The 15,649-nt window shown below is 44.7% G+C and overlaps 1 protein-coding gene across 1 annotated transcript in view; it reads left to right on the forward strand.

The window, feature by feature from the left end:
• LOC141072506 (uncharacterized) overlaps nt 1-15,649 on the forward strand; it is a 43,089-nt gene that overhangs the window by 7,016 nt on the left and 20,424 nt on the right. Inside the window, 1 exon segment of the mRNA XM_073559782.1 lies at nt 10,600-11,489. Coding sequence (XP_073415883.1) covers nt 10,600-11,489 — 890 coding nt within the window.

Genomic DNA, 15,649 nt, shown 5'->3' on the forward strand with positions numbered 1-15,649 from the left:
GAGCTGGAGCAATGCCCGGCACTTCCAGGACACGTGGGGGCACAGGACTGGGGTAAGTGCTGCCCCCCAACCCGAGAGGCCATGCTGCGGGAAAATGAGGAGTGCCCCCCCCAGCGGTCTGCAGTGCTGATGCCGGGCAGATACAGCATGTCTGAAAAAGCGAAGACGCACATGTTTCTATACGCTGCATGCATCTCTTGTCGGGCCGCATTTCCGCGGGCACAGAGCAAGCAATTATGCGAAGCCTGTGATTCCAAACGCGCCCAGGAGCCTTACCCTGCGACTGAGCCCAGTGCAAGTCCCCCGAGTGGGCCCTATCACTGTCGCAGTCCATGGCGTCGCTTACGAGAGCAATCGAGTCCCTTCGTGCCCCAGATGGGGCAGGGACAGTGGCTCGCCTGTGTTAGAGGGGTCCTTTACCTCACAAGAGCATCCGGCCTGCAGGGGCCGCCCTCACTCCAGGCAGACGCGGGGGAAACGAACCCACACGGCGTCTCCCGGTTCATCCGGTGCCTCGGCATCCGTGAGTTCTGCTTCTCGCTCTCCTTCACCAGTAGTCGATAGCGAGCAATGCTCAGACGAGCCCCTTGACCTAGATACTCCGGGGTGTTGAGAAACAGTGGACAGCCTCATTGAAGCCGTCAACCAGACTTTGGGGATTGAGGATGATTCCACCTTGGCTTCTGGCCATAAGGTGTCATTTAAGCGAGTTAAGCAGCCGCATAGAGTATTTTGCACTCACCCAGAATTCGAGGACATAGTGCAATGACACAGGGAACAGCCGGACAGACGCTTCTCGGGCCAGAAGGCGCTCGAAGCGAGGTATCCGTTTGCCCCGGACCTCTGTAAAAGATGGACGGAATCCACAACGGTGGACTCACCCATGTCACGCTTGGCCTCTAAAACCCTGTTATCCGTACCTAGTGGTTCTTCTATGAAGGATCCCACAGATCGTCTCATAGAGAGCTTGGCTCACTCAGTATTTGAGGCATCAGGGTCAGCACTCACTCTCTCCCTCGTTCGCGGCAACGTGGGTGGCCAAGGCCATGATTTCTTAGTCAGAATCATTAAACAAAGCCTTGCAGGATAGGGCCCTACCTGCAGAACTATCAGAGATCGCGAGTCAGATCGCTATGGCTGGGGACTACTTAATCAATGCATCTTTGGATGCGGCCAATTGCGCGGCACTTGCTGACGCAAGCACAATTTCCATTAGGAGAGCTCTATGATTAAGGACATGGCGGGCCGATTCAGCCTCCAAGAAGTCCTTGACTTCTCTACCTTATCAGTGCAGCCTTTTCGGAGAGAAGTTAGATCAGCTCATCTCTGATCCCACCTGAGGGAAGAGCGGTTTTCTCCCTCAACAATAGGTCAAACCGCCAGTTTGTCACCAGTTTCAGGCACGTTTTCGGGCTTCTCGCAACCCCGGGTGGACTACAGCGGCCAATTCCGCCGCTTCAGGTTGCCCCAACCAGGATAGAGATCGACAGGTCTCATATAGAGCCAACCCCTTGGGGAGAATGCGTACTCACCAGCCCAGGTCGAGGGGATCCAGGTCCCAAAGATCTTCTCTTTATTTTTTTTATATAGCGCTAACATATTCCGCAGCGCTTTACAGTTTGCACACATTATCATCACTGTCGCCGATGAAGCCCACAATTCTAGATTCCCTATCAGTATGTCTTTGGAATGTGGGAGGAAACCGGAGTATCTGGAGGAAACCCACACAAACATGAGGAGAACATACAAACTCCTTGCAGATGTTGTCCTTGGTGGGATTCGAACCCAGGAATCCAGCGCTGCAAGGCTGCAGTGCTATCCACTGAGCTACCTACTCTGGTTTCGCCATGTCTGGCTCACCATCGCACACGACACATGGGTAAGAGAGCTGGTGTCCTCAGGGTACAAGATAGAGTTTGTCAGGTACCCCCCCAAGATGGTTTTTTCTTTCCTATCTTCCCAAGGTGGATACCCAGGCAAGGGCTTTGCTAGGAGCCATCGAATCGCTCCACCGCAATGGAGTCATTATTCCCGTGCCAGAACACGAAAAGGCTCATGACTTCTATTCCAACCTATTCACGGTCCCAGAGAGGGACGGGACTGTCTGTTTTGGACCTGAAGCTTCTGATCAAATTCATCAGGGTCAGACATTTCCAAATGGAGGCTCTCCGTTCAGTCATATCGGCCATGGGGCAGGGAGAATACTTGGCCTCTATCGATATCCAAGATGCTTACCTACATATCCCCATTTTTCCTCCGCATCAAAGATTTCTACGCTTCGCCATCAACGGTCTACATTTTCAGTTCGCAGCACTTCCCTTCGGGCTAGCCACCGCCCCCAGAGTGTTCACAAAGGTCATGGCAGTCGTCATGACCATCCTGCACTCCCAGGGCATAGTCGTCTTGCCTTACTTAGATGACCTCTTGGTCAAGGGCCCTTCTATTTGGGCATGCAAGGAAAGTGTCAACATCACGCTAGTTACTCTTTCCCGCTTAGGGTGGTTGGTCAACGTGAAGAAATCATCTCTTGTTCCAGCTCAGAGGATTTCCTTTTAGGATGATCTTCGACACCTTTCGAGGGTTGGTAATTCTCAATCAGGACAAGGCCCTAGCTCTCCGGCAGGGAGTCCGGACATTTCATCAACCAGTCCCTCATACCATCTGTTTCGGGATGAGGATTCTAGGAAAAATGATGGAAGCAATATCGTTCACCCAGTTCCATCTTCGCCCCCTGCAGCACGCCCTCTTGTCATCCTGGGACAAGAACCCATTCTCGCTCGATCATCGGTGCCGGTTGTCCTCTCAGGTCAGACAGTCACTCGAGTGTTGGATAACCAGTTCCTCCCTGCTTCAGGGGAAACCCTTTCCCCCAGACTATTGGTTGGTGGTCACAACCGACGCCAGCCTCCCCGGCTGGGGAGCGTTTTTTCGCTACCACACCACCCAAGGACGGTGGTCGCCGCAGGAGGCACACCTCCCGATCAACTTGTTGCAGATACGAGCGATCTGGCTGGCTCTGCAACATTTTCGTCACCTTCTAGCAGGCCGCCAAGTCCGGATTCAATCGGACAACGCCACGGCGGTGGCTTACATAAATCATCAAGGGGGCACCCGCAGCAGAGCAACCATGCGCAAGGTAGGGTGTTATGAAAGAGTCACCGTAGGAGGAAGACACAAAAATAGAAGCTACGTCCAGGAAACCTGAGAAGTTGGCAACTATCAGATTGCAGACCCCTGAACCTATCAACACAACTAGCAGTAGCTGTGGGGGGTTCCTACGGTGCCCTAGACCCCTCGATCACAGCCGGAGAACTAAATAGCCTAAAGACAGAAAAGGAAATCTAAACTGCCCCAGAGCAGACCCCAAAGTAAAAGGCAGCCCCCAACATATAATGACGGTGAAGCAAGATGAAAAAACACTCACACAGACAGAAAGATAGGCTGAGCAAACGATGGGGCCCAAACTAACTAAACAGGACAGGAAAGGAAGGTTGCTGTCTGCAATCTGCCAAAACCCTATCAAAGACATAAGCCAACAGGCTGATATGGAAAAAGACCCTGAAGCAGCTAGGCTTCAAAAGCTATATCAGCACTCAGGTACTTTCTGAAGACAGAGCTAAAGGAATTCAGCTCACCCCAGCAGGGAATGGCAGAAATCCAGAAAAACAAAGCAAAACAAAGTCAAAGCACAAATGCAAACGGCAGAGCCGAAAACTCAGCTTTAGAAGAGCAGGAATTCAGACTGGTCTCCAAGGATCCCACAGAGAAATCACCCGCAGGGCAGAAGGGCGTCGGCGGCCTTATATCCAGTCAGTCACTCCACTCAGCCAGTCATCATCATTAGGCTCAGGTGCTTGACAATCAGGCTCACTACCTTTCTTTACCAGAAGAGGGAGTTCATCGGGCCTCAGTAGTGAAGGGGAAAATGAACTCACAACAGTAGGCCACGTTTTGCATTGGGCCGAGAGGAACCAGTCGGTGATTTCGGCAGTCCACATCCCGGGCGTGGAGAACTGGGCAGTAGACTTCCTCAGCCAGCAGTGTCTTGCGTCTGGGGAGTGATCACTACACCCTGAGATCTTCCAGCAGATTTTCCAATGGTGGGGGACACCGGATAGGGACCTGATGGCCTCAGGGGCGAATGCCAAGGTGCCCCTGTTTGTCGCTCGGTCCAGGGACCCGCAGGCAGTCGCTTTGGATGTGTTGGTTCTGCCGTGGAACCCGTTTTGCCTCTCATATCTATTTCCCCCGCTGCCACTACTTCCGAGAGTCATCAAAAAGATCAAAACAGAAGGGGTTCCAGTGATTCTCCTGGCCCCAAACTGGCCCCATCAAGCTTGGTACGCGGATCTAGTGCAGCTGCTCGCCGACATTCCTTGGCGACTGCCAGAGCGCCCAGATCTACTGTCCCAGGGCCCGATCTTCCACTCGAGCTCAGGGGCCCTGTGTTTGATGGCATGGCCGTTGAATCTTGGATTCTGACCCAGGTGGGGTTTGGGCGCGAGGTGGTTGCTACAATGGTTTGTGCCCGGAAGCCTACCTCGGCGCGAATTTGCCATCAAACCTGGAAGGTTTTCTTTTCTTGGTGTCGAGGCCGCAGTTATTCTCCACTGAGATTCTCTATTCCCAACATCTTGGCCTTTCTCCAGTCTGGCCTAGACTCAGGGTTGGTCCCGAGCTCCCTCAGGAGACAGATATCAGCTTTATCCGTCCTGTTCCAGCGCAGAATTGCTGTAAATTTGCAGGTAAAGACTTTCATCCAGGGGGTCTCCCACTTGGTACCTTCCTATAGTGCGCCTCTGGACGCCTGGGACCTTAACCTGGTCCTAAGCATTCTGGAGGAACCTCCATTTGAAACGCTACAGGATGTTTCTTTGTCATACCTCTCCTGGAAGGTGGTATTCCTTGTAGCGTTAACGTCTATCAGGCGAGTCTCAGAGCAGACGGCCCTATCCTGTCGAGCCCCGTTTCTCACTTTCCACAGGGATAAGGTGGTTCTCAGACCAGCTCCCCCCTTTCTACCGAAGGTCGTTTCCTCGTTTCACATTAATGAGGATATTGTCTTGCCTTCATTTTGTCCAGCACCGGCACACCGAGTGGAAAAGCCCCTTCACACGTTGGACCTGGTAAGAGTCCTCAGGAGGTACGTGTCACGGACGGCACCCTTTAGGCAGACAGACACGCAGTTCTTGCTCCCCGAGGGGCGCAGGAAGGAACTCGTGGCCTCAAAATCGGCCATAGCGAGGTGGATTCATTTGACTATTCAGGAGTCCTACCACATCAGGGGTGCGCCGGTTCCAGCAGGGATCAGAGCACACTCTACTCGGGCAGTGGGCGCCTCTTTGGCACTTCAGCACCAGGCTTCGATGGAAAAGATTTGCAAGGCAGCAACCTGGTCCAGCCTGCACACGTTTGCCAAACATTACAATACCCATACTCAGGCTTCAGTGGATGCGAGCCTAGGTAGAAGGATTCTCCAAGCAGCAGTGGCGCACCTTTTAGACAGGAGGTGCATGTAGCTTGGATCGGTGAGTCAACTTCCCACCCAGGAACTGCTTTAGGACGTCCCACAGTACCTGTGTCCCCCAATGAGGCGAGGGAGAAACAGGGATTTTTGTGATAAACTCACCGTAAAATCCTTTTCTCCGAGACGCTCATTGGGGGACACAGCACCCACCCTGATAGCCAGTTAGCTCTTGTTTATTTAATTAATATGCATTTTCGATGATATTAGGGTGGTTCTTTTCTAAACATATTGTTACCTGCATTAAGGCTGATTTTTGTTGTTGTCCTACTGCTTTTGCACTAAACTGGTTTCCGCCCGCAATCCAGGCGAGGGTGTATACGGCAGAGAAGGAGCTAACCTCTTTTTTTCACTTAGTGTCAGCCTCCAGGCGGCAGTAGCATACACCCACATTACCCGTGTCCCCCAATGAGCGTCTCGGAGAAAAGGATTTTACGGTGAGTTTATCACAAAAATCCCTGTTTCAGTGACCTTTTTTGTATAACACAAAAGAATTATATGTGGCCACCTGAAACAAATAAATGACTAACTTTATATACCAGATATATGATTTTCTTGATACCTGGTATGGCTGTAGAACCTGATCTGCAAGGTCCACACCCCCATATATTTGTGGTAGTCAATGACAGACACAGGTTTTGGAGTAGTGGATCCCTGTTGGTCTGCAGTGGCTCTTGTGGCATCTGTGTGGATCGAGCTCAGGATAAAAATATCTTTTTTATCCTTATACTTAAGGGCAAGCAGCTCTCTATTGCGTAAAACCCCTGACTGCCCCTTTCGGAAATTTTTTTGACCACTGATTGTGGAAACCCCTGACGGTTTTTGCGAATGGTCCCACAAGCCCCTATGTTATGTACAACCAGACTTTTAAATAGGGGTATGCTGGTGTAGTAGTTGTCAACATACAGATTGTAGCCTTTTTGTAAAAATGGAGTTATCAGTTCCCAAACGATTTTTCCAGATGTCCCCAGATAAGTAGGGCATCCTGGTGGGTTTAGTTGGCTGTCTTTCCCCTCATAAATATGAAAAGCTGATGTGTATCCGGTTGAACTCTCACACATTTTATAGAGCTTTATTCTGAACCTTGCCCTCTTTGAAATAATTGGTCCAAAATTTTCCACCACCTCCACATTTAGACCAGGAATGGCATTAAAATGAGCGATGAATGGTTTAGCCGAATCCGAAGCCTCCCATCTGGGAAATGCTACATCAAGAGGCAAAGCCCCTTGGACATTGGTGTGCGGCAATTCCCGAGCACTAGGGACAGCGCTAGTACTGGGCATTGTTCCCTGAGTTGGAGACATTTCTCCAGAAGCGCTATTTGTCCTTCTTGTTGTACTGGACCTTGTGTGTGAGGATGGACCGGAATCACTGCTCATTTCTGAGCTATCACTGTCGCTGCTACTAAAGCCCTCGAAATCCACATTGCCATCTGACACTGCACTTTCTTCACTGTCAGAACATGAAAGTGGATAAGCCTCCTCTGCACTATAACACTGACGGGCCATTTTTACTTTTTTTTATATTTTTTTCCGGAAATACAAAACTCTGATGTGACCAAATTATTTGGGAGACAATAGAGAAAAGTCTAATTCTTTTGCCTAACCCTAACTTTAGAATAAACCCTAACTTTAGAATAAACCCTTACTTTAGCCCCAACACTAACCCTAACTATGGCACTAACTGTAACCTGCCTTATCTGTTTTTCCACTGACAGATGATGGACCTGAGTGGGGACTTGTTTTTGTGAGATGAGAATTGGTATTATTTTCGCCTACATAACATTGATTGGTTCCTTTTTATTCGATATTTGGGAGGCAGAATGAACAAACAGGTGAACACCACACACTACTGGTTCATCCAACAAGGTTTTTTATTAGACTGTGAACTGTCATTGTCTTGGTAAATAATTAACCCCTTAAGCCCCAAGGGTGGTTTGCACGTTATTGCCCGGGCCAATTTTTACAATTCTGACCACTGTCCTTTTATGAGGTAATAACTCTGAAACTCTTCCATGGATCTCGGTGATTCTGACATTGTTTTCTCGTGACATATTGTACTTCATGTTAGTGGTAAAATCTCATTCAAATAACTTGCGTTTATTTGTGAAAAAAATGAAAATTTGGTGAAAATTTTGCAATTTTCCAACTTTGAATTTTTATGCCCTTAAATCACAGAGATACGCCACACAAAAAACTTAAGTAACATTTACCACATGTTTACTTTAAATCAGCACAATTTTGGAACCAAAATTTTTTTTTGTTAGGAAGTCACTTTCATTTGAAGTCACTTTAAGGGCTCTCTCTCTCTCATATATATATATATATATATATATATATATATATATATATATATATATATATATATATACAGTATTAGTATAGAAAATACCCAAAAGTGACACCATTCTAAAAACTGCACCCCTCAAGGTGCTCAAAACCGTATTCAAGAAATTTATTAACCCTTCAGGTGCTTCACAGGAATTTTTTGAATGTTTAAAAAAACTGAACATTTAACTTTTTTTCACAAAAAAAATACTTCAGGTCCAATTTTTTTATTTTACCAAGGGTACCAGGAGAAATTGGACTGCAAAAGATATTGTTCAATTTGTCCTGAGTAGGCTGATACCTGATATGTGGGGGGAAACCACTGTTTCGACGCATGGCAGAGCTCAGAAGGGAAGGAGCGTCATTTGACTTTTTCAATGCAAAATTGGCTAGAATTCAGATCGGACGCCTTGTCACGTTTGGAGAGCCCCTGATGTACCTAAACAGTGGAAACCCCACAAGTGACCCGATTTTGGAAACTAGACCCCCCAAGGAACTTATCTAGATATGTGGTGAGAACTTTGAACCCACAAGGGCTTCACAGAAGTTTATAACGTACAGCCGTACAATTAAAAAATCATACTTTTTCCATAAAAATGATCTTTTCACCCCCAATTTTTTTTCCCAAGGGTAACAGGACCCTAAAAGTTATTGTGCAATTTGTCCTGAGTACGCTGATACCTCACATGTGGGGGTAAACCACTATTTGGGCGCATGGCAGAGCTCGGAAGGGAAAGGCCGCCATTTGACTTTTTTGGCTGGAATTGGGATTGGACGCCATGCCGCGTTTGGAAAGCCACTGATGTGCCTAAACAGTGGAAACCCCCCACAAATGACACCATTTTGAAAACTAGACCCCCCACGGAACTTACCTTGATGTGTCGTGAGCACTTTGAACCCCCCAGTGCTTCACAGAAGTTTATAACGCCCGGGCGTGAAAATAAAAAAATCATATTTTTTCCACAAACATGATCTTTTAGTCCCCAATTTTTTTATTTTCCCAAAGGTAACAGGAGAAATTGGACCCCAAAAGTTGTTTTGCAATTTGTCCTGAGTAGGCTGCTACCCCATATGTGGGGGTAAAACACTGTTTGGGCGCATGGCAGAGCTTGGAAGGGAGGGAGCACTGTTTGACTTTTTCAACGCAGAATTGGCTGGAATTGAGATAAGACGTCATGTTGCGTTTGGAGAGCACCTGTAGTGCCCAAACAGTGGAAACCCCCAATTCTAACTCCAACCTTAACCCCAACACACCCCTAACCCAAACCCTAGCCCTAATGGGAAAATGGAAATAAATACATTTTTTTTATTTTATTATTCTTCCCTAACTAAGGGGGTGATAACGGGGGGTTTGATTTACTATTTATGGCGGTTTTTATGTTTGGAAGCTGTCACACGCTAAAAGACGCTTTTTATTGTAAAAATAGTTTTTGCATTACCAGATTTTGAGAGCTATAATTTTCCATATTTTGACCCACCGAGTCATGTGAGGTCTTATTTTTTGTGGGACGAGTTGACATTTTTATTGGAACCATTTACAGGCACGTGACATTTTTGATTGCTTTTTATTCCGATTTTTGGGACGCAGAATGAACAAAAACCAGCATTTCAAGAATTTCTTTTGGGGGTGCGTTTACACCATTCTGCATGCGGTAAAATTGAAAGGCGGCTTTATTCTTCGGGTCAGTACGGTTACAGCGATACCTCATTTATTTCTTTATTATATAAAAAATAATTATTTTTGCATCACTTTATTCTGTGAGCTATAACTTTTTCATTTTTTCGCTGATGACGCTGTGTTGTGGCTTGTTTTTTGCAGGACAAGATGACGTTTTCAGCGGTACCATGTTTATATATATCCATCTTTTTGATCGCGCGTTATTGCACTTTTTGTTTGGCAGTATGATAATAAAGCATAATTTTTTTATTTTTCTTCTTTAAGGGGTTTGCTAAAGGGGTTAACTAATGGGACAGTTTTATAGGGTGGGTCGTTACGGACACGGCGATACTAAATATGTGTACTTTTATTGTTTTGTTTTTTTTCATTTCCAAAAAATGAATTTATTAGGGAATATTTTTTTTTTTTTAAATTTAGCGATTTTTTTTTATAAATTATTTTTACTCTTATTTTTCTTTATTTAACTTTATTATACTGTCCCAGGGGGGAAATCATTGTCATGTGTGAGATCGCTGATCTGACACATCACAGATCGCTGTGACAGATCAGCGATCTCACATAGGCACTGCCCAAGGCTTCATCATGCCTGCGCTTTGCAGGCACTGACGAAGCCGCCTCCCTGCAGGCCCCTGAAGGTCCCCGCAGCCATATTGGATCCAGGGACCTGCAGGTAAGGAGGCCCCCAGCGCAGCACATCGCGCTGCGCTGGGGGTCTCAGGGAAGCACGGAGGGAGCCCCCTCCCTGTCGATGCTTCCCTAAACCCCCGGTACACTGCGATCGTGTTTGATCGCAGTGTGCCAGGGGCTAACGTGTCAGCTGTGATAATCAGCTGACACCCGGCCGTGATCAGCGGCGCTCACCCTGTGAGCGCCGCTGATCTCTATGACGTGCTATCCTGTCCTTGGGAATTAAGTCCCAGGGCACATGGACGGGGTAGTACGTCATATGGCAGAAAGGGGTTAAAGTTTTTTTACATAGCTTGCCATTTTTATGGACAGTTTAAGTAGAAATGTTCAAAAATATAAAACTCAAGGATATTTTATTAAAAAACTTTGTTTTATTATCTTAGCAGATGACTGTACCAGGAGAACAGAGGGACAGCTGACATCTTCAATTTTTAAATCTGATGATCTTGAGATCCTACAAGATACAACTGAAGTGAATGCCATTACTCCAGATATATCATCATCCATTCAAAGCAAAGATCTGTCATCTGATCCTATGAAACAGGTCCCATCTTCTGATTCATTACCGACTACTAAGGAAAATCAAAGTCACAAAAGAGGCATTAAAAAACAAACTGCTCCTAAAGCAAAGAAGTCATTTTCATGTTCAGAATGTGGGAAATGTTTTAACAAGAAATCACATTTTGTAACACACCAGAGAACTCACACAGGAGAGAAGCCTTTTTCATGTTCAGAATGTGGGAAATGTTTTAGCTGGAAAGCACGTCTTGATCGCCATTGGAGCAGTCACACAGGGGAGAAGCCTTTTTCATGTTCAGAATGTGGGAAATGTTTTATCCAGAAATCACATTTTGTTACTCACTATAGAAATCACACAGGGGAGAAGCCGTTTTCCTGTTCAGAATGTGGGAACTGTTTTAAATGGAAAATAAGTCTTGATCGCCATCAAAGAACCCACACAGGGGAGAAGCCTTTTTCCTGTTCAGAATGTGGGAAATGTTTTAACGAGAAATCAGATTTTGTTAAGCACCAGATAATCCATACAGGGGAGAAGCCTTTTTCCTGTTCAGAATGTGGGAAATGTTTTAACCAGAAATGGAATCTTGTTACTCACCAGAGAACCCACACAGGGGAGAAGCCTTTTTGCTGTTCAGAATGTGGGAAATGTTTTACCTGGAAAGCGCTTCTTGTTAGACATCAGAGCAGTCACACAGGGGAGAAGCCTTTTTCCTGTTCAGAATGTAGGAAATGTTTTAACCGGAAAGAGCTTCTTGTTAGACATCAGAGCAGTCACACAGTGGAGAAGCCTTTTTCATTTTCTTAATCTGGGAAATGATTTTACTTGGAAATCAACTGTTAATAAACATCAGAGATGTCACATAGGGGAGAAGCCTTTTTTGTGTTCATAGTGTTGGAATAGTTTTAACCAAAATTGAATCTTCTTAAATGGGTTGTCTCTTGTCATTCCTCATGTTTTCTGCCAAAAGGATAAAACTAAACTTTATTAATTCCAAATGTAAAACTATACCCATAATTCACCTCCTGAAGGTTAGTCAGTAGGTGACTAATAGAAAAAACATGTACCCCACAGTTCAGTATATAGGGTGAGTTGACGTATACACACTCACTCTCCAAGCCTCTCATTTCTACGGGTTTCATCGTCCTGACCAAAGGCGACTCATCAGGAGACTATTTAATATTGACCTATATTCAAGTGAGACTGGACAAAAGAAAAAAATAAAATCATGTATCATGTTATTCGAAACAGTCAGAAAACTAGCCCCATATTGGCAGATCCCAGACCTCAGACTATATACTGTGTAAGTTTATAACCCACTCCAGTGTCAGGAATAGATAGTATGTGAAAATACAGTATAATTCTTGTGTTTTTCTCCTATAGGGTCTGCCCTAGTTTGGTATTGTAACTGCTGTTAGTAGTGCAGACAAATTGTCCTAGACTAAACTCAGTTTTCAGACGGCCCAATGTTGTGAGTTCATTTTCCCCTTCACTACTGAGGCCCGATGAACTCCCTCTTCTGGTAAAGAAAGGTAGTGAGCCTGATTATCAAGCACCTGAGCCTAGTGATGATGACTGGCTGAGTGGAGTGACTGACTGGATATAAGGCCGCTGACGCCCTTCTGCCCTGCGGGTGATTTCTCTGTGGGATCCTTGGAGACCAGTCTGAATTCCTGCTCCTCTAAAGCTAAGTTTTCTGCTCTGCCTTTTGCATTTTGGCTTTGACTTTGTTTTGCTTTGTTTTTCTGTATTTCTGCCATTCCCTGCTGGGGTGAGCTGAATTCCTTTAGCTCTGTCTTCAGAAAGTACCTGAGTGCTGATATAGCTTTTGAAGCCTAGCTGCTTCAAGGTCTTTTTCCATATCAGCCTGTTGGTTTATGTCTTTGATAGGGTTTTGGCAGATTGCAGACAGCAACCTTCCTTTCCTGTCCTGTTTAGTTAGTTTGGGCCCCATCGTTTGCTCAGCCTATCTTTCTATCTGTGTGAGTGTTTTTTCATCTTGCTTCACCGTCATTATATGTTGGGGGCTACCTTTTACTTTGGGGTCTGCTCTGGGGCAGTTTAGATTTCCTTTTCTGTCTTTAGGCTATTTAGCTCTCCGGCTGTGATCGAGGGGTCTAGGGCACCGTAGGAACCCCCCACGGCTACTGCTAGTTGTGTTGATAGGTTCAGGGGTCTGCAATCTGATAGTTGCCAACTTCTCTGGTTTTCTGGACGTAGCTTCTATTTTTGTGTCTGCCTCCTACGGTGACTCTTTCATAACAGCCCAATATGTACCCAGCAAAGAGCAAACAGGTGAACGGCATACTAGGGTGCAAAATCACCACATTACCAGACGGAGCTATTTATCTGAAGTATTGCGGTATATAATTCAGTCAAAAAACGGAGGTGCTTGCATGAAAAAACATGAATATTTCAATGTGAAGCGAAAAAAGAAGAAATATGCAGCACTCACCGATGTAGCTGAAAAACTGTGCGTCTTTATTTCACATAAATTCCATCAATATGATGTGTGGACTTGCAGGACGTTAGAGGAATGCTAGGGGAGGGAGGTGCCGGACAACGGCCGTTTCGCGATTACTCGCTTCTACGGGTCCAGGTGAGGGGATTAACTAAAGGTCATTCCCTTTATAGGATCACAGACCTTACTAATTAACATACAAAACAAGTTGTGAAACAAACATTTACAAAAAAATATATAGTTATACAATATACAGAGTGCAAGATACTAGTAAGGAATAGATCTTTCCATATCGATTTACAAGATAATCTATATTTTTACAATATCATAGGAAGATTATAATCGAAATAACTTTACATACAATTTTTTATATAACATTTTTTATAAAAATACTGATAGATCGATCCGTCATTTAGTCCCAAAGGACCTTGTGCGTTCGCTTTCAGGATCCATTTTGCTTCTTGTTGCAATAAAGCTTTGTCATGGTTACCTCCTTGAGGTGGAAAATTGACCTTTTCAATCCCTGCAAAACTCAAAATTTCTGGGTTAGCTTTCTGCACATCTTGAATATGCTTGATTAATCGCAGTGATCCCTTTCCTGATGTAATAGATCTATAGTGTTCACCAAAACGTATCGTAAGTGGTCTTATAGTTTTTCCAATATAAAAATAACCACATGGACAAAAAATAATATAAACCACGAATTTAGTTTGGCAAGAAATGTAGTTTTGTACCTTATGTTCCATAGAGCCAAAATGTATAGAATTCCCTGTCAGATGAAGATGACAGTATCTGCAGTGACCACATTTATAATTTCCTTTTATTGATAAATCTCGTAGCCAATTTTTTTGAGGGGGACGAAGTCTATGATGTACTAATAAATCCCCTATATTATGTGCCCTTTTGTATGCAAATTGAGGAACTAATTTACCATCTGTGTGTAAGGTTTTTTCTGCATCAATGAGATGCCAGTGTTTTCTCACTGCTGCATGGATTGCTCTATCCATTGCACTATGTTTGAAACAAAAATTAAATTTTTTTGTAGGTTTGACTACACTATTTAATTTTTTAGTCCTTTCCTTTAATAAATCCATCTGAGAAAATTGTTTTACCCTTTCATATGCTTCATTTAATAAAGTCATAGGGTATCCCCTTTGCAAAAAACGTTGTTTCAGCTCAGAAATTTGTTCATTAAAAATGGTTTCATCATTATTCAGTTTTCTTACTCTTAGCATTTGACTATATGGAAGTCCCTTTTTAGTGTGTAATGGGCGAGCGCTCTTATAATGTAAGTAATTATTTGTTGCGGTTTCTTTTCTAAACACTTCTGTTTTTCAAGAGCCATTTTTTATTTTAAATTTGACATCAAGAAAATCTATTGTGTTTCCCCCAAATGAAAATGTGAAGCGCATGTTGTCACTGTTCACATTGTTCAGGTATTTTACAAAATCTGCAAATTCTTCCAGAGAACCCCCCCAGATAATAAAAATATCATCCACAAAGCGAAAATATGCTTGTAAATGTCTTAAGTGTGGATTTAGGGCTGTTTTTATATAAAACTGTTCAAACCGTGCTAGGAATAAATTTGCATAAACACAAGAGACTGGCATGCCCATTGCTGTGCCCACCCTTTGTATGACACAAGAGACTGGCATGTCCATTGCTGTGCCCACTCTTTGTATGACACAAGAGACTGGCGTGCTCATTGCTGTGCCCACTCTTTGTATGACACAAGAGACTGGCGTGTCCATTGCTGTGCCCACTCTTTGTATGACACAAGAGACTGGCGTGTCCATTGCTGTGCCCACTCTTTGTATGACACAAGAGACTGGCGTGCCCATTGCTGTGCCCACTCTTTGTATGACACAAGAGACTGGCGTGCCCATTGCTGTGCCCACTCTTTGTATGACACAAGAGACTGGCGTGCCCATTGCTGTGCCCACTCTTTGTATGACACAAGAGACTGGCATGCCCATTGCTGTGCCCACTCTTTGTATGACACAAGAGACTGGCGTGCCCATTGCTGTGCCCACCTTTGTATATACCACTTATCCAGAAATTTGAAGGCATTATGTGTCAAAACATAATTGACACACAATGCCAATCACAATGACAATCGAGTGACTCGATAATAAAGGAAATAAAATCCTGTGATTTGTTTGTGTAAAATCTCCTTTATTGCTGCTATGCCTTTATCATGGGGGATGCGGGTATATAGACTCTCAGCATCAATAGATGCAAGGGAGAAATGTGGTTGCCAATGGAAATCTTTCAATTTTTTCAATAAATCTCCTGAATCTTTTACAAAGGATGGCACAGCTTTTAGTAAAGGTTTTAGTAGCCAGTCTAAGTATTGTGAAAGTGGTTCAGTCAAAGAGTTTTCCCTGAAATTATAGGGCGACCCGGAGGCTCTTTTAAAGACTTGTGCACTTTTGGCACACTATACCAATAGGGA

The sequence above is a fragment of the Dendrobates tinctorius genome, unplaced genomic scaffold (assembly GCF_039654945.1).
Source record: "Dendrobates tinctorius isolate UK_male_01 unplaced genomic scaffold, ASM3965494v1 ptg000274l, whole genome shotgun sequence".
Lineage (NCBI taxonomy): Eukaryota > Metazoa > Chordata > Amphibia > Anura > Dendrobatidae > Dendrobates > Dendrobates tinctorius.